Below are 25,880 nucleotides of genomic sequence, written 5' to 3'. Positions count from 1 at the left end.
GAGGCCAGAAAAAAAACATATAATTTGGTGGTCACAGTGGGAGTACAGCAAATAAAAGAAAACCTAGGGAGTTGCAGCGCATTGTTACTGCCGTAAATAATGTGAGTGGTATGTGTCAGGATGAATGAGCCAAGTGTTGAGGAAGACCAGCATGCCACTAAATTCATCACAACTATGTTTGAGTCAGAAATAACTTGGACATTGATTGTATGCACATTTTTCTGGTTCACATAAACAAATGCATTTACACTGGGAGGCATTAGAGCGATGTGAGTGCAGTCAACTGCGTTAATTTCATTATGAAAATGGACATAGCTGTAAATTGCCTTTTTATGTTGGTCTGTTCAGCCACGGGGTAAGGAAACCTGAAGTGTGGATTGGTCATATTAATAATGCTTTCCAAAACAACTGGAATTATTACACTGAGGGACAGTTGCAGTATCCCAGACCTAAGGATAGAACTGAACAGAATCATACTATATCCGAAAGGGGCTTCAGGCAGAAAGTTAAACATTATATCTTGTTAATCATATTAAACATATCAGGTGATTTTGGATTTAGACACAATAAAAGGCAAATTATTTTTTATTTATTAGGTTGAATTTAACAATTTGGTCCAAAAAATAACAATCCTGAACACTGTGATAACATTGATTTTCAATGATATTCTCTTTAATTCAAGTCATTGATATTTCTTATCTTCCTTTCCTCCACCCTCTTCTTCCATCTTTGCCTTTCCATTCTGAGGTTTTCCTCCTTTAACTCCGACTCACTATGTATTTTCTCTATCTACTTTCTTTGATATTCCCTGTTTCTTCTCCTTCTCTCCTCCACTGGTAGCTTCTGCTGCTTGTAATGTCATTTAATTTGGCTTTAGTTATTAAAGATGCACAACCTACAAAGGGTACTTTATACTATGTGCTATGTAGGTAGGTGGTGGATGCACCATGTGTATCCCAAATGACGTAAGCCAAATGAACATGGCAAGAAGTGAATAAGAAAGTTGTGACAGCAGCAATTTCCAAAAATATCAACATGTTTAAGAGAAAATAGTTAATTTACAGGAGCTTGAGGGATTTTGATGCATACTGTAGAGCTGAAGGTTTGAATATGGGGTCCTCAGGAATGTAGTTGACCTTGTTTATTGCTTTTTATAAATATATGGCGGTGGTGACGATAATGTGGGACATATTTTAAGCAACCACAAAGTAATAGTAAATATTGTTCGGAACTCACTGTTTGTAGTTTTTATTACATATTAGAATGTACTCTTTCATGTGGTAAAGATATTATTTAATTCAATTATTACTTTTTGTTTTTTTAAATCAAGTTGAAATTGCTATCTCCTATCTGAGGACAACTGAATTTGTTGCCAATGAGCAAGTATGTAATCATTAAATTAATACAATTAAAAATAAGCCTATAAAAGAATGAACTTAATTCTTTTTATTCATAAAAAAATTCTTAATTTCCAACAGAATGAACATTTTTCTTAGTTTCAAGAATCAGTGAATTGAATTGTTTTTTGTGGAAATTACTGTAAGCCTCTTTCAGGCCCATATAATTGCGAATGAAATGGCTAATAAATGTGGTTGGAGTGGACCTGGAGCTCAGGTGCATTGATGTAAGCTCACTACTAGATGAATCACCCTGAAGTGCTCTAAGACCCACATCCATCACCTCAGCTGCCATCAGCTTTTCATATTGTCAACCTCTCCTTCTTTCTCCTCTATAGTTCTGTCAGCCCAGTGGCTGGCAGTTGGTTCCTGAGCGTCAGCCTGCCTCCTTTTTTGTAGCGGTCTTGACAGACATCAACTCGGAGCGTCACTACTGCGCCTGCTTCACCTTTTGGGAGGGTCTGGACAACCTACAGGTGAGATACAGCTGCGTAAGGTTGTTAATGTGGCAACCGCACCACGATCCCTCACTAGCTTCTAAGCTACAAGACCAGTGCAGTGCTGCGAGGCATTTTGAAATGGTAGTCTTGTCCTTGACAATCAATACTTTTTGTATACACTCATTACAAATAAATGTTGAAAATTAACAAATTTACAATGAATAGTGTCAATCAAGAATGACATTGATTCATGTGTGTCGTCAGACTAATGTGCACATGATGAACAACCACTTTAAAAAGTGGGAGACATTTTCTTTGCTTCTTTTATTGAACGTACTTTAGGATCATTTAATTCTTCCCACCTGGTAACTGGAACGCAAGCCAGGAGCAATTTATACCAGGGACTAAAAACTTTGTGTCAGTTGTGGTTGTAAAGTCTTAAACTGCTGCAGTCTGCTGACCTTAACCTGGTGTGACTGCAGCTATGTGTGTCATTCCTTTTGTTTAGCTGAAGAAGGCTGAGCCCAGCGAGGTGGATGAAGTGGATGAAGAGCCAGCCGTCATTCAGCCAGCAAAGCTCTTTGCCCCTAAGAGTCTGGTTTTGGTGTCCAGACTGGACTACACTGAGGTGTTCAGGGTACGATGTACAGCAGTTTCTATAGTGGAATACTCCAAATGTCTGTGAGACGCTTGTCTGATCTCTCCTCCCTCTTGACTGAACAGAACTGTCTGGGTCTGATCTACACCATCCATGTAGATGGCCTGTCTGTCCCTTTGGAAACAGTGATAGGAAATCTCCTCACTTGTGTCATACCCATCGCCGGAGGCTCCCAGGTATAACACAAATAGCTGTACAAACTACAATTCTCAATACAAAACCTGACCTAACAAAGAATTGTGACGCCGTCATTTTTTCAAATGTTTTATGCCGTTTAGCTTTCCAGGGTGGAACACACCCTCCTTATGTGAACCTATGCCTCAATTAGTCATCTTATCCACATCTTAGAGCTTGGTGCAGCTAGTCACTGTTAATTGCCAGCGCTTCATGCTGCCATTACTAGATTAGCATTTTTGTTAGCTTGGTACCAAAACATCTTAGTTGCCATTGGAGAGGTGTGCACTTTGTATTCATGCACATGCTGAAGTTTTTGTCATTTGTCTCCACATACCTTTTTACATGCGTAATTAAATAAGTTGATAATAAGTAGTTTTAACTGTCACTAATTGTTTTCATACTGATGGCTTTCCTGCAGATATCTGACATTCAGTTATCATTCCATCATGTAAACACAGTGTAGATAATTTAGCCCTCTTTCATTTCATTTTCATGGCTATGGGCTTGACTTGGGAACAGTAGTTATAGAAAACAAACCCACCTTTGTGTTAGATCTCTGCCATCTAACAGTTACAGACCAAAACATCACATTTTGCACACAGTGTTGGGAAAACCTTGCCACTTCCATCTACAAAACAGCTTATCTTAAAGACATACTTTGGCACATTACTTGCTCCCAGGCCTCCATGTTGTTGTTGACAACATTTGCACTTTAGATAACTTGTCACAGTAACAATCTGCACTGATCTGAGTCAACAACATGCAAAAAGCTCCATCATATTGAAAAATGCCCCTGTACTTGCATCAGCAGTTCCAACATTGGGTTACTAAAAGTGGTTACTATTTCATTCTCATGACATTTTTGTTTGTATCATTCTCTACTTTTTTTTAGCAGCTTCTCCTCCCATTTTATTTGCTTTTGACATATATTTTGTAAGAGATGTGTGTTTTTATTTTTACACAAGAAAACATTGACCTTTTATGCATCTAAATGAAAGTTTTCTGTTTCTCTGACTCGGGGTGCACAAAAAGCAGGAATTTTCTATTTTGTCTGCATCTTCATGAGTTTGAACCATTCCACTTCGGTTTCCAGATATTGTAACCCATGTGTATCACTTTTGTGCCCCCTACTGTACACTGGTTCCTCTGTGTTACAGATAGATGAGGCCCCAGTTTGTAGTTTAGACAAGGTTCCTCAGGCCCTGGCCTGTGACTGGCTCCTGGCCTGTCTCCAGGTAACTTAACCGTTCTGCAAGCTTCACCAATCAACAACCAGCTTGATGTTATCAATTCTGTTAATCAAGCAGAAAGGAGTTTTTTTTTTTTTTTTCATTGAGGAATGTGTTCCTTCTTGCAGTCATTTCAAATCATGTGATTGATGGCGCTTCAGCTGTTTTTGACCTTTGTTTCTGTGTGTTTTGTGATCAAAACATTTTCACAAAATCATATTAATCATTTCAAACATTTCATTTCTTTTACTTTTTTCCTACCTCACAGACTTGAGTTGTTGCATCTATTAATGAGCATTTTACAACATTGATTGTTTTAAAGTTCTTTCGTCACAGTCTCTCTGTCAAACACTCACAAATGCGCACCATATATTGGTGACTTACCTTAACCTAACTCATACATTACCCTAACCCTAACCCTAACCCTAAAACATGGCTTCATCTTAAAGGTCCATAACTTCTCCAGTGTTTCATCTGAACCTTGATATCCATCAGAAAATATATTTGTAGTTAAGGAACCAAAAGCCATCTTAGTCTAGTTTTACATCTCTTACTTATCTTGTTTCTCTCTTGAACTTCTGTAATAGGTCAGTAAGCCTTCAAAATGGAGAATCTGAGTCTTTCTTCTGATTGGCTGGTTGTGGTATGATAAAAATATAGCAGATTTTAGGTAAATCTTCCTAGAAACCAAATCCTGGAACATAGGATGGTGGGTCCAGGTGTGTATGGCTTGAGTCATGAATGAGGGGTGGTGACTGCCTTGTTGTGTCTGCTTTGCTGTGACACTACAAATTTCCAGAAGTCCTGCGGTTCATTTTAAGGCTAAATACCTGAATACAAAATGTTTGTGTTGATGTGATCTGAGACCTTTGATACTTTCATTGTATTAATATCAAACCTATACTTGATTTCTAATTAAACAAGACATGGACTTTTATACTTTATGGGCTTTTAAAGAATAACGATTTACATTATGAGTACTTGCTTTTTTTCCCCCCATTCATAAGGTCCCCAAAACATGAGTAATATGTGGGCCACACACACACATACACCCCCCATCCTAAAACTGTACAGGTCGTAGTTCAGCTGCTGGGTGGCCATATGGGACAGCAGATGGTTTCCTACTGGACAGCACAGAATGACAGAATCAGATCTAATCAGTATTACATTCGGACCCAAACAGCAGAGACTAATGCACAGTTCTCATACGCTAACACACATGAAAATACTAACATTTATCAGTGTGTAGGCCAAAATGTAATTATTCTCTATTAACTGACAGATTGTAACCTTGTAGCCTCTTATAAGTAGTTGGATTGCAGAACTGTATGTTATTTGTAATGGAATAAAAAGTCCTCCCTTTTGTTTAACTCAGATAGACATATGCCAGTAAATTCACATAGCTTCTTGCTCTATTAAATTCACAAGAAGGACAGGGTAATTTATGAAGACCAATGCACAATTAGGTAGATTCAAGTCAGTCTTTAAACACACAAGACTTTTCTCTCAGCTTAACTAAGTTCATGAAATGACATCAGAATTTGTTTAATTATGCCAACCTCTACCCAAGAAACACACAACAGAGTTCACAAAAACACACATAAATTTTTTCAGCCTTTAGAAAAATTGTCTTGGCAACACTGTCACTTGACAAACGGCTCTTGCCACCAATGATTGTCACATCTCTTAATCTCACATCTCTTTTTACATTACAACAGTTTACCTTTAACATTTTATATGATACATTTAATACAAAAGCCATGTTGCATTTTATTCTGCATTTGTTGTTAGAAAGGTCCTGTTGATAACAAGCAGATTCAGACCAGGATGTTACAACATGTTTTTCCAGGTTGCCCAGCTCTCATTGAGCAGGCTGTTGAATTGAACTCTGTTGAGAGACTTAAATGTGTTTAATCTTTAAAAAGTTAAAAAGTTGTGTTGCTGTGAAATGAGACATTGTTTACAAGTTTTTAAGTAAGACAGGTTGATCAGCAAGATGTCACACCACCATTTATCTTAGTAGTTTGCTGAGCTTCCATGTGAAATTACCTTAGGGCTGTTAGTCTGGTGTGAGAAATGTTGATGGAGAACAGTATGGTGTGGTTTGCAAACACAAAAATGTTTGCTAAAGTCGCCCCCTATGCAACATGGTGAATTCCATCTCTCTTTGCACCCCGCTGGCCTATGAGCTGACCTGTATTCAGCTGAGTATATGTATTAGAATTTCAGATTTCCCCACAGTGGGGGAAGATGTCTGTTTAGTATGGAAGAGGGCCAAGTTATTTCCCAGCCAAGGGAGATTGGACTTTTGTCTCGATAATTGATTAATGTAACAGAGGGAATTCCAGTCCCAGTTTAAGGACATAGCCTGTCACAGCGCCAAGTGTCCTGAAGTTTACTTCAGGAGGAATACATTATATTCCATTTATAAACTGCACGTTATGGAGATTGATCTGCTGGAGTTTTAAGTACCTTCTGTTAGCTGATCACATGAGGACACATGTTTACTTTCAGTGCAGCATGTAGCTTAAATGATTCCTGTTACCGGTTGCATGTAAGTGAGGTGGAGGGTGGAAGATGATTTCAGTGCAGGAACTCTGATGTTACCACAATCAGTTTTGTTACCCATTATTGTTTCATTACAGTATGTGATTTTGGATAAACTGTGGTCAGGTGTTTACGGTTTTGATATTAATCAGCTTCAGCTTTTTAAATACCCCTACTTATACAGAACTGTGTGAGGATGTAAGAGATGTAGCATTTTAGCTGAGAGTCTTTCACAAGACAAGACTAATTATTGTGTTCACTTCCCAGCTCATCATCTGTACCTTGGTAGGGTAGATGTGACCTAGAATGGATTGCTCTACTATTGTTATATTATTGTTATTTTGATGCCAAATACATCTGCCCTTGTTTGGACTGTTGTTGTTTTGTGTGTTTGGAATAAAATAATGATTCATATGTTGCTGTTACTGCCCTGCTGAACGCCAAATGATGGCTTTACTTTGTTTTGCACGCGTTTCTCATGTTCCGCTTATCCTATATTTTTACACTGTCTTCATCTTGCAGCTCATGTTTATGATGTCATTGTTTGTGCAGATTTCTTTGTTTTGCCATGCTGATACATCACCGTCATATTGTTGTCAAATTTGGGCATTCTGTGCCTTCACTCCTTTTGTGTCTAACCTGGGTCTTATTCTGCGGGGTGTATGTGTGTCTCTCTGCTGGGCGCTTGTGTAGCCAGGCCAAGAGGAGAGAGAGGAGAGATTGGTACGCAAACTTGACTTCATTCTCCCCTCACCACCTTTCAGCCCCGAGCTTTTCCCTGCTTCCTTTTTTCTCCACCCATTCTCCTCAGCCATCCTCTCCTCCCTGCCTAGTGCCTGTGACAGGAGTCCCAGTCATAACGCTTTGACACAATATGTGACCAACAACTGATCATTCTTTTTCTGTACAATACTAAGCAGTGTTTGCGATTCAAGGATGAACCTCTCCACAAATTCATGATATGGGAAATTTTACTTCAGGACATTTTTGACAAAGTGGAGTTTTGTTAAGGCTCTGAAATGGAAACTACAAAAATATTAATGTTTTTATGATTCAACTGTTTACTTTCAGGTCAGTGTAGCATGAGTTGAGATGCATTTCCTGACCTAATTAGGTCATTTGAATGACTTTAAATATATATTAAGGTAAATGTAGGTAAACCCCTGCCTGCCACAGAAAAACACAACAAATGTCCCCTTTTACCCTGACCCAGAATGTGTATTATTCGCATCACTCCTTGGCTCCAATGCGTCCTCATAATTTCTCTGAATGTGTTTTTAGTAGGTTACAATCTCTCCTGTTTGTCATCTCTGACAAAACATTTATCTGACAGCTTAACTAAGCTCAGCTCAGAGAATTGTTAAAGGATCTACATCAGAGCCATCTGGCCATTAATGAAAAGGATACAGCCATGACATTAACACTTAATAAACCTGCCTCTTATTGTCAGATCCCAAAAAGTGTCAAGTACAAAAATGAAGACGCAAGATGATCAGATGTTGAATCACATCATTGAACTGCTAACAGCTTGCCTCTGGTTGCTGCCACTATCGCTGCTTTAGAGAGCATGAGAGAACAAGGCACTTTTCCCTCCCAGCGCGCCCAGCCTTCAAACAGCCATATAGACTGGGTGACTGAACCACTTTCAGATTAAGCTCTTTATTTCCTCCAGAAAATTTCTTATCAAGTCCACTTGTTTGTGACCCTTTGACAAGATTAAAAATAACCTTATCAGAAAAATGTTTTCTAAATTTTGTTTCCTTCACTTCTTTAGGACATAGAATTTGAATCACACTGTGTCAGAAATCATGTACAAGAGCTGTGCTGGGTACTGTAATCATGTTATCTTACTATAGTAGGCCTATACATTTACTTAATAATTGGAATTTTACTGTATAGATTTTGATTTTTAATAGTCTAAATGATTTTTGTTAACTCTCCATGGTACATTTAATATCCAAAACACACACAATGGTGTATGTATTTCCTTTGTGTTTAGTCACTTAGTTCAGACCAAACAGTTTGAATTTGAGATCTTGAGAGGTGGGCTCTATGTGTGAATGCAGATGAAGCATTTTTATTTAATTATTATTATAGTTTTGTTTTTGTTTTTTTTTAAGAGAGAAACTGCTTCAGCCTTTCCATGTCACTATCAACTCAGTTAAAACGTTCCAGTGTTAGGTTAGGTGCTGTTGTTGTTTTGCAGTAAGGTTGTTGGCATGGAGTGGAATGGCTTGTGCCTTAATTTTCATTTATCTGCTAAGCTTCTGGGAATCTCCATCTCTTTGTTGCTGAGTAACGCTGCTCTGACGCAAAACTGTGATTAAACCACACTGTCTAACGCTGGTTTTCTGAGAAACACCATTTGTTCTCTGAGTTTTCTCACCTGCTTGTTTTTAATTTTCCTTTTCTCTCTTTCTTTTGCTTAATCTGTAGAGAACTATAACATTAGGTGCTGGTGACCGGCAAGTTATCCAAACTCCCATCAGTGACTCACTTCCTGTCAGTGGCAGCAGTGTGGCCCAACTCTTCAGACAGCTGGGTATGAACATTCATAATGTGTATAAATAAAATCTCAAAAAAATATAATGAACATGTTTAATTTGCCTTCTAAGTTTCGAAGAAGTTTGACCTGTGGAATAACAGAGCAGGTTCAAACAGGTGTATTGATGAGGTAGACAGTGGGGACATTAAGTTGTTCACTTGTGGAACAGTCAGTATGAGTTTGACCTACCAGGCTGACTCTGATTTCCTGTCTGAACTCTCCCTCAGGTATAATCAACGTTTTGTATCTGTTCTGCGCGGCGCTGACAGAACATAAGATCCTGTTCTTGTCGAGCAGCTACCAGAGACTGACAGATGCTTGCCGTGGACTGCTGGCAATCATGTTCCCCCTCAAATACAGGTGGGTTTTACCAGTCTGCAGTCTCTCAGTGCTGTGTCTCCAGGTGTAAGTGTGAGATAAGAGGGTCTTTTTCTGTTTGTGTCTCTCTCAGTTTCACTTATGTTCCCATCCTGCCGGGAAAACTACTAGAAGTCTTGAGCACGCCCACTCCCTTCATCATTGGTGTCAATTCATTCTTTCGCTCCGAGACACAAGAGCTGGTGAGTTCTTATCACTGCAATGTAATAGATAAATGTTCCAGTGCCTCCTCAGGATGAAATACAATGACCTCTACTGCGTCACTGAAGCAGTGAAACAATACAGATGAATTATCAATACTGAGACAGGGAATCCCTTGTTTTTCAATCAAAATCTTTTTTATTGACATTTTCAAAACAGCCATAAGTGCAGCGCTGAATAGTCATTACAAATATGAAATGAACATAAATACACATCAACAGCAACTACCACAAATGTAGTTCTGTAATTGGTTGTAAACTAAAATAATCCCTCCCCTGTTACTCCCTGTGTGTTGAACAACTTAAGAGCTAAATGCTACACTAAGGGCCTGCGCTTGGAATGGGTGGAAGATTTACAGGGCCTGGAATGCCTTTAGAAAAGTATCTGAGTATTTCTCCAGTTTTAAGCAGGACATAATGTCTTATAGCCATTGTGCATGGGTGGGGGGAGTAGCATCCCTCCATCTGAGCAAGACTGCTGGTTCCTCCCCTTCCATTACCCCAAACAAAACTATCAAGGGATCTGGTCTGATATTTAAGATCTGAGAAAGTGTGTGAAAGACTCCCCTCCAATATATTTTAAGGCTTGAGCATGACCATATGAATAAGTGAGGCTTCAGCAACTTTGCATTTGACACAGTTTGTCAGGTCTTTACTTTTTTTGGCAATAAGGGTGATACAGGCCTCAGTAAATGATGACGGTAGGGAGCCTTTCATGGAAGAATCAGAAAAAAGATTGTATAACCATGGGGAAAGCAGTAGAAAGAATTTCTCCTCCTCTGGCTTTGGCTTGAAACGAGGAGGCCATGGTCATCCCAACAGCAGATGCCCATTGTCTGAACCGCAAAAATGGATTTCTTGCAGGAAGGCTATTTCGGTTTTAAATGTGAGAAGACCTTTCTTCTTTTAACATGGTGGTTTAGACCCATAACATTCCAATTTGATAGTCCCAACTGTTTATTCATATTGCTTGACTAAGAAGGTTGGGATGTAGGTGCAATGGACTATGTATTGAAATAGATTAAAGAACTATATTATAGAATTATTGGCAGTGATGGTAATTGACAGTATATTTTCATTACAGTGTTGAGTAGGTTTCATGCAAACTCTTACTTACCCGTTAAACAGTAGTTCATCTCTGTTTTATTAAACCTGCCCCTGCTCCCAACTGCTCAGATAACTGTTCACTTCCATTGACTTAGTACACAACTCTGTATAAATTTTGCCAGTATCAATTACACCCAAATAACATCCCTTGATCGATGAAGTAATTTGCTACTGTCTTATTAAAGCCTGATGAGTTGTGTAATGAACAGTGTGTGACTGGATGTTTGCTGAAGGAAGTTCACTGCCACTTTGACAGAGCCATTGCCGCACACGACATGCTGTGTTTTGTATTCACACCGACATTATCAATGTACAAGCTACGGTGGGGGTTAAGGTTTGGAGGTTGTGGTGTGGGCAGCCTTTTCCTGCTGTCTGCAGTGAGACATAAATGTGTGCTCTGTAGTTTGAGTAATAGGCAGCTTTTGACAGAGATCAGATCCTGTCTGTGTGTTTTATTTATTTATTTTTTTCCTTATGTGTCTATTATGCTAATGTCTCTCCAGAGGAGATGACATGTGTGTATGTATTTTCTGCTCAGTTGGATGTGATCATTGCTGACCTGGATGGTGGCACAGTTACCATCCCAGAGTGCGTGCACATCTCCCTACTTCCTGAACCGCTCCTTCAGCAGACCCAGACTGCGCTCTCCATGGTAAGACCTATGACACTAAACTTTTCATTAAACACACCCACAGTACACATTACTAGTAAATGCTGTAAAATTTCATCAATGTCCACTGGAGTTTTTCTACCGAGCAGTAAATCCCTCAGCAGGGGCTAATGATTTGCAATAGATCAATAGATGTTCTTTTTTTGATTCCTGTAAAAATTTTGTTTGGTAAGTGTTTTTGAGATGTTTTCATGCTGTGTTTAATTCTTTTTTAGTCTCCAGCAAATAATTTGAAAATTGTTCTTTAGTGTTATCAATCAGTCATATGTACTACATATGTACACAACTTATCGGCCACACATTCACCCACTGATTGGACATGGGGGGAGATTTTGGGTTCAGTATCTTGAGTACAGGTTGAGCCAGGAGTCAGACTGCCAACCTTTCTTAAGTGGACAAGCCACTCTAACTTTTACTATTATTCATACTTATTCAGCTCAACCGAAGTACCAGTCTTATCACCCTCACATGCTATTTCTGCAATGCCTTATTGTTTCCCTGTCAAACACTTCAAACTATGTCAGTTCATGTGGAACACTTAACGGCATCTTGCAGCTTTGGCAACTTTTATCCTTTTATCCACCTTTTATCATTTTGCATGTGTAAACAAATGATTTTGAGGCCTCCTTATTATCCTATGGACCTATGACTGAATTTTACCTGCTGCTTCCCTGCTGTTGCATTGTGTTGTGTCATTATTGGATGGTGTACAGTAAAACAGTATGACTTTGTTTACTAACCTTCAAATTTAATTGAATTTCCTGCAACAGCAGAACTGTTTGAAATTGGTTGGTTCTGGTTGATCGCTCAGGGTCAGTTGTGGGAAAATCCTTTTAAAAGAGTGTGATGTTGCTAAATTGAGCTCTCCTCTGGAGTCTGCTTTGTCAGATGACACACATAAAGCATGACAAATGATAAGTGTTTGGTGGAGCTAGTTTTCCCTCTTCGGGCATCTCAGAGTTGTATGATCTGAAGCTGTGATATCACTGAGGCAGAGGTTAGGATTTTTTTATTTGTAAAAGTTGGATTTGGCATTCACTTCTCTGTCTTGGCTCAGATATGTCAACTGTGTTTAGATGCTACCTGAATTTCAAAACTGGACATGCTTTTCCTATGATCTCTTGCAGTATTTTTAATTTGTCCTGAAAGTAGATGCTCATTCACATCAGTGTCTGATGCTGTCTTGACTGAGGATGCTCCCTCTGACTTAGTACAGTAGATGATGAGAGGAGCCTCTCACAGAGCAGTACCTTTATGAGAAATATCTAGTTTGACCAAAAAGTTATTTGGATTTGTATGGCACGACATTAGAATAAATTTTTGCTTCATGAATATTATTTGGGTTTAGAGCCCTGTAATTTAAAGGGTGTTACTCAAAGATAATGAAATTAAACTTACTGCACGTGTTTAATAATACTTTAATCAGGAGCATCACTCTGCAGAACCATTCAATTAGCATGCAAAAATGTTTCGTTAGAGAAAGGTCTGATTTGTGTTGATTCAGCATTTCAAAGAAAATAACAGCTGTAAGAAGTGACAAGGAGTTTTTGAAATTAAATAAAATTACATTTCTTTAATCAATTAGATTAATTGATTTATTTTAAAGTAACTAATAAATTACTTAATTTTCCAAAATTAAATCCTGACATTGGATTTTCTTCTTTTTGGTCAGTTTGTCCTCTCCTTATTTTCATTTTCAATCCCAGTTGTGGCACTCCACATTACTTTCCGCACAACTTCCCTGTTTTTTTCTTTATTCTATTATTTCACTTTTATACTTTTATTACTCCATCTTTTTATTTAGGCCAATATATTTCTTGCTAAAGCCAATTTATCATGTTAAACACATAATAAATAACAAGAATCTAGACCATACACTGAGATAATTATGTTCCTCGCATCTCATAAATAGTTTGTTGTTTTGTACTTGTGTGATGACAAAGAGAGAGGTGATAGTAATGAGACTGAATTGTTAGCTCCTAATAGCCATTCTTCTATCTAGCCTCTGTACTTTCATAACTAAATTTAGTCACTCCCCCAACAAAGTAAAAGTATGACGTTTAAATGTGTTGATTTCTACAGTCCTGAAATCAGCTGTTAGTGTCTGTCTAGAGTGCAAAAACCTAAATGTGACTTACTTCCTGGGAATTCCGCTCCATAACAGGACCAGGCTAAAAAGAACAGGTTTATCAAAAGAGTTAAAAGATTTTTATTGTGAAACCTATGGGTAATCCCTCATGTGTTTCTCTCACTGGTTGCTCCATGTGCTTAATGACTTCTGACCTGGAGACTCTTGTGTGTTATTGCTCTGTGTTGGTGGAGTTAAAGCTGGTAATAAGTCAGAGAGAAGTTGACTGGGTTATGGGCCTGTGTTGTCACCCAGCAGATCAGCATGTGTCACTGCAGGCTAAACTGGAAGACTCTTACTTACAGAGGTTGGACTGACCTCCATCACTGGCATAACACAGAAAAATAGACAAATGCAGAGCAGGAAAACGAATTGGTGGGTTTTTGTAGGGCAGTGGAGGCTGGTTTGAGGGTTAGTGCTGGGAAAGATGATGCTGCAGATTGTTGGGTAGCAATCATAAACCAGGGCTTAGCTGCTTTGTTCTCTTTAGAGTTCGCTGAATGGATATTCATAGAAAGGTAAAGGTGTTGACTCTATGAGCCAAAATTTTACTGAAAGCAGAGGGATAAGGGGATGTAGACTGAGGGGTTTGATGTTACTTTCCTGGTGTAATAGGTTTTGGATCCAGAGCTTGAAGTTGCTGATCAGGCCTTTCCCCCAGTGTCCACACAACCCTCTGCTCTCAAGATCCAGGTAAGAGAAAAACATCTTCATATTTGCTGCAAATACTGACACTATGTGAACTTGGTTTATTTAAATGGTCAAAGGACACTCTGTCCTTCCACAGCTTATGTTTGACCATACTTCACCACTGCTGAATGGTCAGTAGACTTGTGTCACCCAATCAGAGGAGAGGCTATGATCCTTTCTTCTGAATGGCTCACTGTTATTTGAATGATCCAATAAATAAACACTCAATGAAACCAAACCCTCTAAGGTTGAGTGGTCCATGTGGGATGGGCATGAGGTGTGGCTGAGAGTAGTGACTGCTTTGTTGTGACATCACAAAGTTCCACAAGTCTTGACAGTTTGTTTCTGAATTCCATCTGTGAGGATTTCTTGGTGGACTGAGGCCTTTGATACTTTCACTGTATTAACACTTAGAACTTAGACCTAACTAATAATCACAGACCACATGGACATCTAGTTTAAGATTTTGTGGGACCTTTAACTTGACTGTTTATCTTCTAGGATAAGGAGATCCGAGCAGTCTTCCTTTGGCTGTTTGCTCGGCTCTTCCAGGGCTATCGCTGGTGTTTACACATAATTCGCATTCACCCTGAACCAGTGATCCGCTTCCACAAGGTACAGGGATATAAACTGGCTCTTAATGATAGTGTGTTGCAGATTGCAGTGTATTTTACATTAAAGAATCTGTTTGATTCAGTGCTAATGTGTGTCTCCACAGGCTGCTTTCCTGGGTCAGAAGGCGCTGTCGGAGGATGACTTCCTAATGAAGGTGTTAGATGGCATGGCGTTCGCAGGTTTCGTGTCAGAGAGGGGCCCTCCTTACAGAGCTACTGACCTGTTTGATGAAGTGAGTCTGTCAACATAATGTCGACCACATGCATGTTTGTTGAGTTTGTTTGTCTAGTTACAGAGGGCTGGTCAATGACAGAACTCCTATATCTGCCAACTGCAATTTCTGACAGCTTGAGGAACATGGTTTTTCCATTTTTCAAGAGTGAATAAAATTTCCTATAATTTGGTGAGATGTCATGTCATGATTTACCTTGTTAATCAAAAAGTGCCTACCAAGGCTTATGTGAATTTGACTGAAAATATATTTTCATCATACAGTCATTGTTCCATTATCAAAGACACGTAAAGTGTTGTATTGTTCAATAGCACGCGCTTACTTTTTTTGGCATGAGCCAAAAGTTGATCAGCAAAAAACTGTTGAAGTCGAATTAATCTTACCATTTTTGACAGCAGGTGCTTCAATGCTTTTTTATGTCTTGAAAAGCTTGGATTGTGTCTGGCACTGTTCATCTGCAGCCTCACCATGCTGTCCTATTTTCACAGCTGGTAGCCAATGAGGGGGAAAGGATTCGACAAGAGGAGGCCTGTCCACACAAAGTCATGAACCATGTGAAGGAGCTGGCCGAGCAGCTCTTCAAAAACGTACGCTCACACAGGCTTGTCCTTCTTTAGCTTGTTGGCCTTCTTTCTGTCTTACCCCCTCTGTCACCTCTCCCTTTTACTTAGAGTATCCTTCTTTCTATCAACTTGTCCATGTGTCCAGTCTCTTCCTTGTCTTTCTTCATGATATTCATGTTTCTGTGAACCTCTCTCCCAGGAAAACCCATACCCTGCAGTGGCAATGCACAAGGTCCAGCGGCCATCAGAAAACACCCAGAGTACTGGGCAGAATCAGACACCCTTCCCGGTGCTGGAGGAGGTCACGGTGCAGCTTTACATTGATCACGCTGCAGCCAAGCTCAAGACTGCTCCTCCAGTGGTCAAGGCGGAGCTAAAGGGCATGGTGCCCTCTGGGCCCCCACTGGGTGAGTGGAGTAGTAGACTGAGCAGCTGACATGTTCACTGGGAACAGCAGTTGATGGTGTTTAGACAGAAACTTGTAAATATCATTTGCCCATATGGTTGTGGGTGCTGAAGGACGTTATTGATAGTTGGTTGGTAAAACTGTTGGACCATATCTAACCCTTCTTCCTCTTTGCCTCAAACTTCCTGTGTGTACTTTTGACTTTGACAGTCTGTCTCACTATGTGTGTTTAATGGGGTTGAGTTTGGCATTGTTCTGATAAATGGGTCTCTGCTAAACTGCCTCATCTCTGCAGGAGACATTGTGGACAGAAACGGCAATGTGATGGCTAACAGTGCTCGCAGGCTGGAGGTGGTCAGGAACTGCATCACATACATCTTTGAGAACAAGATGTTGGAGGCCAAGAAAGTGAGTGGAACAAGTTTGTGGTGGTTCTGACGTTTTTAGTATATTTTTCCTTTAATGCATACTATATGTTATTCATTGTTCACCAGAAATCTTTCATTACTTATGTGTTTATTTAATTTCCTGTTTATTAAATTCTTTAAATGAATTAGTGATTTGATTCTGTGTCTCCTCTGTCCAGCTGATGCCAGCTGTACTGCGGGCTCTGAAGGGTCGGGCAGCCAGGGTTTGTTTGACCCAAGAGCTCAACCAGCATGTCCTGCAGAACCGAGCTGTGCTAGACGACCAGCAGTTTGACTACATTGTCCGCATGATGAACTGCACTTTACAGGTAAACCATCCGTGAACACACTTCCACCGGTAGAGCTGGAAACACATACCTCATTTAATTCTCATAAGAAAAAGAATAAATGCAGTGAAGTATAAACTGGTTCCCAATTACACTCTGTACAAAGTGTTCACTAGACTACATGCCAGTATGACAGTGTACAGTAAATTTTTATATTCAAATCAAGATGAACGAATGAATGAAGTGGTGTGACCTCTCTCTGCTCAGGACTGTTCCCATATGGATGAACATGGCATTGCAGCTGCTCTGCTTCCCCTTGTCACAGCCTTCTGCAGAGTAAGTTCAAAACCAGCTCCACTAGTTACTTCACATCCACATATTCAGATTCAGCAGCTAAGAATCTGACAAGGCCAATATTCCTACTGACACTTTATGGGCAAACGAGTTGACCTTTATATTGTCTGTTACTGAAACATAACTCATTCTCATTAAAAACTTTGCTTGTCTTGCAGAAATTAGGTGCAGGTATCACTCAGTTTGCTTACAGCTGTGTGCAGGAGCACATGGTCTGGACCAACATGCAGTTCTGGGAAGCCATGTTCTACAGTGATGTCCAGAACCACATCAGAGCTCTGTACCTGGAAACTGAGGATGTGAACAAGCAGAACAACCTAGTGAGTTCTCATCCCCATCAGACAGGATGCAGAAGTGAGGACAGAAATTATTAGTGCTAATTTTTGCATTCTATTTTGCCCAGGAGCAGCAGGAGGGCACAGGTGATATAAGGGAAGTCAGCGCCCTGGAACTGGCGTCAGAGCAGAACCGACTGTGGCCAACTCTCAGTAAGGAAATGCAGACTGAACGAGTGCAGAAGGAGGAGAGCACGGTTTTTAGCCAGGCCATCCACTATGCCAACAGGATGAGCTATTTGCTGTTGCCGCTGGACACTAGCAAGAACCGGCTACTCAGGAGCTCAGGCCTAGGAGACGTTGAGAGTGTCAGCAACAGCTACGTCACCAACAGGTATGAAGCTGTCCGTCCACCCATTCAAAAATTCCAGGATCAGTCTGTAAACTCAAACTTTTTGGCATCTGCATGTTAAATCATCTGTTACATAGACATTGTAGACATTAAGATGGTACATCACTCAAATACAAAAAACACTAAACAAAAAAACAAAAACAAAACAGAAGCAGCTGATTCTACTAAATGGGGGAGGAAAAATGAAACTCATTCAAATGGCTTGTTTACACTTTCCGTACTAAAAATAATTATGTGATTGTGTGTATTTAGATCTGACTCTTGGGTGCCCTGGTAGAGTGTGTAACATGAAAACATATTACCTACATCAAGTCCAACCCATGACCAATGCCTTCTCCCCTCTGGGCTATATGAATAAAGGCCCAAAAAATTAATTGTTTAAACATTTTTTAAAAAGCTTTAAAAAGCAGAGGTTACAGAATTCAATAAGCCATAATAGGCAAGACGCTCAGTCTGATAGGTCAAACGAACTGGACAAAAATAAGGTCAAGTTAAAGAGGGAAGACAATCCAAGAGTAGATGTTGTATAAAAGAGAAACAAATTACCTGAACCCTTTTCTCCTCTGTCTTATAGCATTGCAGGCAGCATGGCGGAGAGCTATGACACAGAGAGTGGCTTTGAAGACGCTGAGAGCTCAGATGTAGCCAACTCTGTTGTGCGCTTCATTAACCGCTTTGTAGACAAAGTGTGTAATGAGAGTGGCGTGACCAACGAGCACCTTAAGGCTCTCCACACCATGATACCTGGTATGGCACTACAGAGACACTGAGACTGAGAGCTACTGACAAGACTGTTGTCACCGTCTCTATTCTTGATCTTCATCTGTCCTGTTTCCTGCAGATATCGTTCAGATGCACATCGAGACGTTAGACGCAGTCCACAGGGAGAGTAAGAGACTGCCGCCAATCCAAAAGGTAACCAATTCCTATTTTTACGTACCACTGGACAAAGGCCATGCTGAGCCCCAGCCTGCCCCGCCCACTCCCCTCTCCATCAGTCCCTACAGCTCAGGCTCACAGTATCACGGCAGGTACGTCTGTCCAGCAGAGACAGAACCGTGTGGCTCACAGCACGCCTGAGAAGAGCATGCTTAGTTAATACTGTCCCTTGTTGTGTCATTTGGTCTGTGAGGCTCAGTGGGGCCACAGACCTGAGTGCCTTCAGTCCGAAGGGTGCTGCTTGTCCTGCATGCAGTGTTGAGAGGGATGATGGCTGTACTGATCTTGACATGACATGTTTTGTCATTTCACTTATGTTTTGTGATTGTACATGTAACATAACTCCCTGTGTCACACAGCCTGCATTGTGCTAGCTCACAAGTAAACATCCTGAGCTCTTGGGGATCTAGTGCTGGAAATGAGATGATGATTTACAGCCATCAGGGACCCAACAGTTGAATCCCCACAGAATTTCTGCTGTATGACTGCAGCTGGAATGTGAACATGTGCTGCATTAAAGGTTCTGCAACAGATTATGAAACAGGTTACCAAGGTTCTTGTCAAAGGTTTTGTTCCTTAGAAGGCTGCCTGGGCCTTGCTGAGGGCACAGAAAATTATGTAAGAGGCCAGCAGATAATGCCAGCCTTACATTTGATTTATTTAGATCTCCAACACATTGAGGCTGTTTTGTATATTTACAACTGAAAAGTATCTCAGCAGATGTTTTAAAACCAAACTCACATGGATATATTTGGATAAAGAATTTAATGACCACTTGTGCCTACGAGGTGAAAGTTGGCCATAGTGTTAGCAAGATGGCAGTCACATGTTTCAAAAACTTTGTGCATGAAATCAAAAGAAAGGAAACTGTTGGGAAATGAGGATGAATCTTGAAATGCAAAGCTCCCTCGTTGGAATCCTGATTAATTTGTTGTATTTTTTATATATATATTTTTTTGTTCCCCTTTGTCTCCATGCAGCCCAAGCTGTTGACACCAACTCTGTTGCCGGGGGAGGAGCTTGTAATGGATGGCATGCGGGTCCACCTGATTCCGGATGGCCGCGACGAGGCCACAGGAGTTATGGGAGGCCCACCTCTGCTCCCTGCTGAGGGTGCCATCTTTCTCACCACCTACCGGCTCATCTTTAAGGGCACTCCCACAGACCCACTGGGTGAGACACAGACAGAGATGTTATGTAGATAGGTTTGAGTCAGATCTGTGCGCTCTCTAAACTGCTCTTTTTCCTGCAGTGGGGGAGCAGGTTGTTACTCGCTCGTTCCCCATAGCATCTCTGACCAAGGAGAAGAGGATCTCAGTCAGTTTACCTACGGACCAGTTTGTGCAGGAGGGGCTGCAGCTACGATCTTGCACCTTCCAAGTACCCTTACGTTGTCAAAACCTATCAAAACTACTTGTCTCTCATCCTGAGTCTCTCTCTGATTTCACTCTCTTCATCTGACTGCAGCTAATGAAGATTGCTTTCGATGAGGAAGTTGCATCAGACCTGTCTGAAGTGTTCAGGAAGCACATGCACAAGCTGCGTTATCCTCAGCACGTCAAGGGCACCTTTGCCTTCACTGTTGGTCAGTGTGGGAAGATGGTGGTGGAGCACAAGACCAAGGACAAGAACCAGTCACTCAAGTAAGAAATTTGTGGTTAATGTCAAGACACGAAATTATCTTATGCAAGACAAACCGAAGAAGTGAAATAATTTATAGCTGAGCTCCAAGAACCTAACCATCAGCACATGAGCACTATCGCAATAGGCTGGTAAATCACTCCCAAACTTGAATTCTGTCACATCCTGAAGGTTTCACAGAGTTCCCTCCCTGCAGCCACCTGTGTCACCTGGTATCATCTATGTCACCAGGTGACATAGATGATACTTCACAACTGGTTCCAGCTGCTGAGTTCATATCTGGCCTACTTAACAAAGCCACTAATTTGCATCTCACACTCATGTTTTTACTTTGTGTTCAATCATACTGAAGGCCGTATGAAGTTACAGTGAATGATCCCCAGGTGGAAAATAGCTTTCAATAAGTAATGCTTATGAGAACACATGTTGAGTGTTCCACAAAAAAATGTCAAGGCAAAATTTAAATGTTATAAATCAGGCATGCTGCTAACTAGCCAGCTGCTAAGTCGTCATCTTCTAAGTTCATTTTATTGGTGGTTGCATTTTAGGTTTTGTTTTTTTATTACCTTTAAAAGAATGTCTGATTCCAGGATTCTGAATCAAGAATCAAGAACAAACACATAATTCCACACAAAACAGCAACACTTTGACTTAGTACAGATTAAATAGATGAAATATAACTCTGGCTGAACAGAGAAGCTAGCTGTGGCCAATACACTCAATATATGCTTATAACAATATATTTTCTCATCAGACTTTGTTAGTAATATGTAAGAACACATATCGATTGCCATATACAGCCCTACTTCATTTTGCTAAAATAAAAGTTATTACTGATAATTCAAATCAAATATTACTTTTCATGCAGGTGAGCAATACAAAGTGCTTCCCAGGTTAAAAAGAAAAAGAATGAAAGAGAACAGAAGAAAAAGCTGACTGACTGTAACTCCCCTCTGCTCTTCATTTTTTTCTTTTTTCATTTAACAGAGTCAATTTAAGGCCAAAGTGAGCTTAAGGAAAATATTTTAGGAATCAGCGTAAATATTTCAATAGATTAATTTGGAAATGCTCTGTTAGATCCAGAATCTGTTTTTTAATTTCCTGTCCTCCCTGTGACGTGTTTGCATTGCTGGTTAAAATCCAATTCATTTTAGTTTCCTGTCTGTGTGCTTTTTAATTTGTCTCATTCTCATTCAAAGTCTAAGCAGTAAACTCATACACACACTGATTCACTTTCCCTTCCTTCCTTTTCTGGAGAATGAAAAGAGCTTGAGAGAAGTTTTGAATAATTTATCAGTGGAAAAATATAGCAGCTGGTTTCCAACGCTGCTGTTGGTGTGTCTGTCTGTTTGTGGTGAGTGCGAGAGACACAAATTTTGACTTCAAAATGCACAGTTGAACTTCAGGATGCACTGAGTTGAGTCAATTGATTGTGAGACTGGTGATGACCAAAAGACTGACCAGGAAGTGAACGTCAAGCAAATGAATCAGTTAAATCAGCTCTGTGATGTATTCACAGATCTTCTACTTCTCCTCCTCCTTTTCTTCCCTCCTCTCTTCTTTAGGACTCTGTCCAAGAACCTGGTGAAGAGTGCCAAACGGACCATAGGTCGACAGTATGTGACCAGGAAGAAGTATTCTCCGCCCAGCTGGGAGAACAGAAGCAGCCTCCAGTCAGAGCTGGATGAGGATGAAATCTCAGGTGATCACATGCAGCTCTAAAGCTCATACCTCACTTGTTGTTTGTTGATATTTTTCAAGTCTGAAACCCTGGATCATTCAATTTTGTTCATCAAATGACTTTCAACTGTTTTAATGATGTTTCAGTCTTTTACTGTTCAATTTGACACTTCACTGACTTAGATTAACAAACTGAATTTCTCAATTTAATTCAGTGAAAACTTTATACTAAATATTCTGAAACGCAGCTCTGTGAAAGGCCAGGAAACATGAAGGTTTGCAGAAACTTTCCTTTTTTTCTTTTCAAACAATCAAGGTAGTGACTCAATAATCATGAATGATAAAAATGAAATTGGTTGTGGAGAGAGATTCCCTGTTTCTTAAAGGTCCATATAGTCTAAAGGTTGACCTGTATGTGGTCTTTAATTATGAATCAGGTCTAGGTTCTACATTAATACAGTGAGTGTATCACTTGGTCAGAGAAGAATGCTTTAAGTCTGTGTTGAGAAACTGAATGTTAAAACCAACAGTCAAAACTTCTGGAATGTTGTGATGCCATAGCAAAGAAAGGAGACATAAAACCACACTGAGATTGTTTTTTAATTCTTAAAACCAAAGATATATCCTCTTATGGACATCAAAACTTCAGATAATTAAGAAATAATCATAGTTGAACCTTTAACAGCAGATTGTGCAGTGAGCTTTGCTGTGTCTCCACAGTCTCAGAGGAGGTGGACCAGAGCACCCTCACCCTCTCCTCTACCATCCGCTCTTCTGACAGACAGACCATGAGCAATGTTGTGGAGCGAGCTTGTTGTCGCGACTACCAGCGCCTGGGTCTGGGCACGCTCAGTAACAGTCTGACTCGTTCCAAGAATGAGCCCTTCAGGATTTCGACTGCTAACCGCATTTACACCGTCTGCAGGAGGTGAGAGACCACGGCAGGTTGCAGATACAGAAATAGTTGTGTCTCTTCAGTGCATCAATCATTATTAATGTATGCATGCAGCTACCCCGGCCTGCTGATAGTTCCTCAGAGCATCCCGGACTCGACCATCCATAGAATCTGCCGCTGCTACCGACAAAACCGCTTCCCTGTGGTTTGCTGGAGGAATTCACGCACCAAGGCCGTCCTGCTGCGCTCTGCTGGCCTACATGCTAAGGGAGTTGTGGGCTTTTTCAAGTCCCCTAATGCCCCCACTGCTGGTAAAAAACAAAAACAATTTGATGACTCATAACTTTGAACTGCTATGTTACCAGGGAATGTTGCTGCCTTGTCCATTCATGGGAACGTCCTGATTAATCTATCCTTTAAAACACAGAGACAAGTCATTGTTCAAACTATATGTTGAACCCACTTATGAGGACATTAAATAGAAGCATGGGGAGCAGAGACTAGGTCAAAAGAGAGAAAAGAGGAACTGAACCTTTTAAGATCATGTTCCTGTGTCACCTAAACAAGAAAGCTGACTGTTTTCTGTTCCTGCAGTTCCCTCCCAGGCAGACTCCACCAGTCTGGAGCAGGAGAAATACCTGCAAGCCATCATCAGCTCCATGCCGTCATACAGTGAGAACAGTGGCAGGAACACACTCAGCGGCTTCACCTCCACACACATGAGCACCTCCGGTGGGTGAAGAAACACATTGTTCACTTAGTCTATGAAAGCCTCAATGCCTCATCAGTGACATCATATTGAACACATTAAAGTTACAGAGCTGCTGGTTTCCTGTCTTCACAGACTCATCAGATAAACTGAGGCCACCCAAGATTGGTGCTCTGATGAAACAGGTCATGGCTGCCAAGGAGGACACTCCTGGAACCTTCAGTAGAGGAGGTGAGACACCTTTGGGTGGCGCATGCTGGCCCCCGTAGGGGAAATCTGTTACTGAATCTGGGGCTGGACCAGGAGGATGATGAATGAGTCAAACCGCAGGTTTAGGTTCAGAAAGAGTGTGTGTGTGTGTGCGCGAGAGAGTGAGTGTGCATGCATGTAACTATGTAACTGGTTAACTGGCCATCTCTATCATTTGACCTCAGCTCTGGGTCAAAGGGCGAAAGTCATCTCCCTCTCTCAGCCCAAAGTGTCTGGCAAGGCCAGGAACCCTCCTAGAGGTACAGTAGGCCATGCTCCCTCCCCCACACCTTTTCCTCCTCCTGTCTAACCAATCAGACCTTTAACAGTAGCGTGTGTCTCTGGTAGTGTGCTGTCTCTAGAGACTAATTGTCTGTTCCTGCTTGTGTTCCTCGGAGAGCTGCTCTGTGCATGCTGCTGCTGCAGCATCTGCTGTTTCCTGTTTGATTCTTCCTCTCTGTTGAATGTCACCAACAATCAGAGTTTCAGCACCATGTAGCCATTGTTCAGCTCCGTATAGCAAACTGGACTGAGTAGCTCTCAGTCTTTCCTGTCTGTATTCATCAGCATGGCTGTGACTAGATATGGATGTTCTAAACTTCATCAATGTTAAAGGATAATTCTAGTTTATTGAGGTGGAATGATTCTTTAATGGCTGATTAACCAGGAGAAGACTCCACATGAGGTTTGATGATTCAGTGATCGTCATAATTACTTTGAGAAAAAAATTCAGAAACAATGAGTCTCTGTGTGTGTTGCAGGTAAATGGGGTAGTATCCGGGGCAGCGGGCGTCTAAGTGCCTACAACCCAGATGTGGGGACACGCCTGGCAGGAAAAGAGTCTCCACAGCCCAATGGAGGGCCAAGCGAGGCACTGTTTCTTCGCCAACAGAAAACCTACCTCTACATCATTGGAGATAAGGCCCAGCTCAAGGTGATCAAAGTCTCCTCAGGTGTAACAGGCAGAGACGTGTCATTAAGTGAATGCTGAAATAATGTTCTACTGCATTTAGGGAGGGAAGCAGGATTCATTCCAGCAGTGGGAGGTGGTTCCCATTGAGGTGTGTGATGTGCGGCAGGTGAAGAACAGCTTTAAAAAGCTGATGAAGGCCTGCGTGCCCAGCTCCCAGCCCCCCACCCCAGAAATGAGCTTCCTGCGCTGCCTGGAGGACTCAGAGTGGATGGTTCTGGTTAGTACCAGTTTACTGCCAGCACACTCACTGACTCAGGTTGACTGTTTGTACTGACTCTGTGTGTGTGTGTGTGTGTGTGTGTTCAGCTGCACCGGGTGCTACAGGTCTCTGTGCAGGTGGTGGAGCTCCTGGACCAGGGCTCGTCAGTCATGGTCAGCCTGGAGGATGGCTGGGACGTCACCACGCAGGTTTCACTCACACCAAAATCTGTGCTGGATGCTGCTCTGTGATTGAGGCCCAGATGCCAGATGCTTTGTGTGTTTGTGTGGGCAGGTTGTGTCCCTGGTGCAGCTGCTGTCTGACCCATACTACAGAACCTTTGACGGCTTCCGGCTGCTGGTGGAGAAGGAGTGGCTGTCGTTCGGCCACAGATTCAGCCACCGCGGCGCTCAGACGTTGGGCAGCCAAAGCAGCGGTTTCACTCCCGTCTTCCTGCAGTTCCTCGACTGTGTGCACCAGGTGCGATTTTACTGACACTCAGTGACTGATAATTTATTCTTAAAATCCAGGACAGCTAGCATTACTAAACAATGTCAGTAGTAGATTTAAAGCCAATTTTAACATTAGTGTTGTGTTGCTCTCTATCTCTCTCTATCACAGCATCTCTTTCTGTTATTCTGTGTGCCTCCTTCTTTCCCTCTCTTTACTCATCCAGTTGAGCACTCTCCCTCAGTCTGTTTGTTTCCCTGCCACTGTTGCTAAGTGCTTTTGTTGTTATGACTTGTACCTGTAAATGAGATAACAGAAAAGGTTAGACCTGCTCTTAGACCTGATCCTCCAGATCCTCCTGGTGCTGTACAAATAAAAACTCACTTGACTGTGAGTGTGACGATCAACACATTTCAGTTCTGCTGTGT

At 41.1% G+C, this 25,880-nt stretch overlaps 1 protein-coding gene across 4 annotated transcripts in view; it reads left to right on the top strand.

Annotated features, from left to right (window-relative positions):
• sbf1 (SET binding factor 1) overlaps positions 1–25,880 on the top strand; it is a 51,226-nt gene that overhangs the window by 19,075 nt on the left and 6,271 nt on the right. Inside the window, exons 3-35 of one of the 4 annotated variants that reach the window (XM_029494898.1) lie at positions 1,736–1,873; positions 2,346–2,474; positions 2,561–2,671; positions 3,830–3,907; positions 8,885–8,990; positions 9,221–9,353; positions 9,445–9,553; positions 11,217–11,330; positions 14,092–14,169; positions 14,668–14,781; positions 14,885–15,013; positions 15,502–15,600; positions 15,776–15,983; positions 16,278–16,390; positions 16,569–16,718; positions 16,944–17,012; positions 17,189–17,350; positions 17,434–17,699; positions 18,292–18,464; positions 18,559–18,632; positions 19,637–19,829; positions 19,909–20,036; positions 20,124–20,299; positions 21,863–21,999; positions 22,698–22,905; positions 22,987–23,183; positions 23,467–23,604; positions 23,717–23,812; positions 24,016–24,090; positions 24,592–24,764; positions 24,844–25,020; positions 25,110–25,211; positions 25,297–25,482. In XM_029494898.1, coding sequence (XP_029350758.1) covers positions 1,736–1,873; positions 2,346–2,474; positions 2,561–2,671; positions 3,830–3,907; positions 8,885–8,990; positions 9,221–9,353; positions 9,445–9,553; positions 11,217–11,330; positions 14,092–14,169; positions 14,668–14,781; positions 14,885–15,013; positions 15,502–15,600; positions 15,776–15,983; positions 16,278–16,390; positions 16,569–16,718; positions 16,944–17,012; positions 17,189–17,350; positions 17,434–17,699; positions 18,292–18,464; positions 18,559–18,632; positions 19,637–19,829; positions 19,909–20,036; positions 20,124–20,299; positions 21,863–21,999; positions 22,698–22,905; positions 22,987–23,183; positions 23,467–23,604; positions 23,717–23,812; positions 24,016–24,090; positions 24,592–24,764; positions 24,844–25,020; positions 25,110–25,211; positions 25,297–25,482 — 4,539 coding nt within the window. The remainder of the gene's footprint in view (positions 1–1,735; positions 1,874–2,345; positions 2,475–2,560; positions 2,672–3,829; positions 3,908–8,884; positions 8,991–9,220; positions 9,354–9,444; positions 9,554–11,216; positions 11,331–14,091; positions 14,170–14,667; positions 14,782–14,884; positions 15,014–15,501; positions 15,601–15,775; positions 15,984–16,277; positions 16,391–16,568; positions 16,719–16,943; positions 17,013–17,188; positions 17,351–17,433; positions 17,700–18,291; positions 18,465–18,558; positions 18,633–19,636; positions 19,830–19,908; positions 20,037–20,123; positions 20,300–21,862; positions 22,000–22,697; positions 22,906–22,986; positions 23,184–23,466; positions 23,605–23,716; positions 23,813–24,015; positions 24,091–24,591; positions 24,765–24,843; positions 25,021–25,109; positions 25,212–25,296; positions 25,483–25,880) is intronic. The other 3 variants (XM_029494901.1, XM_029494900.1, XM_029494899.1) reach the window with 3 other exon arrangements.

This window comes from Echeneis naucrates, chromosome 23 (assembly GCF_900963305.1).
Source record: "Echeneis naucrates chromosome 23, fEcheNa1.1, whole genome shotgun sequence".
In the NCBI taxonomy this organism is placed as follows: Eukaryota; Metazoa; Chordata; class Actinopteri; order Carangiformes; family Echeneidae; genus Echeneis; species Echeneis naucrates.
The sequence above is the reverse complement of the archived record's forward strand: the minus strand, read 5'-3'. Positions and strand labels throughout refer to the sequence as shown.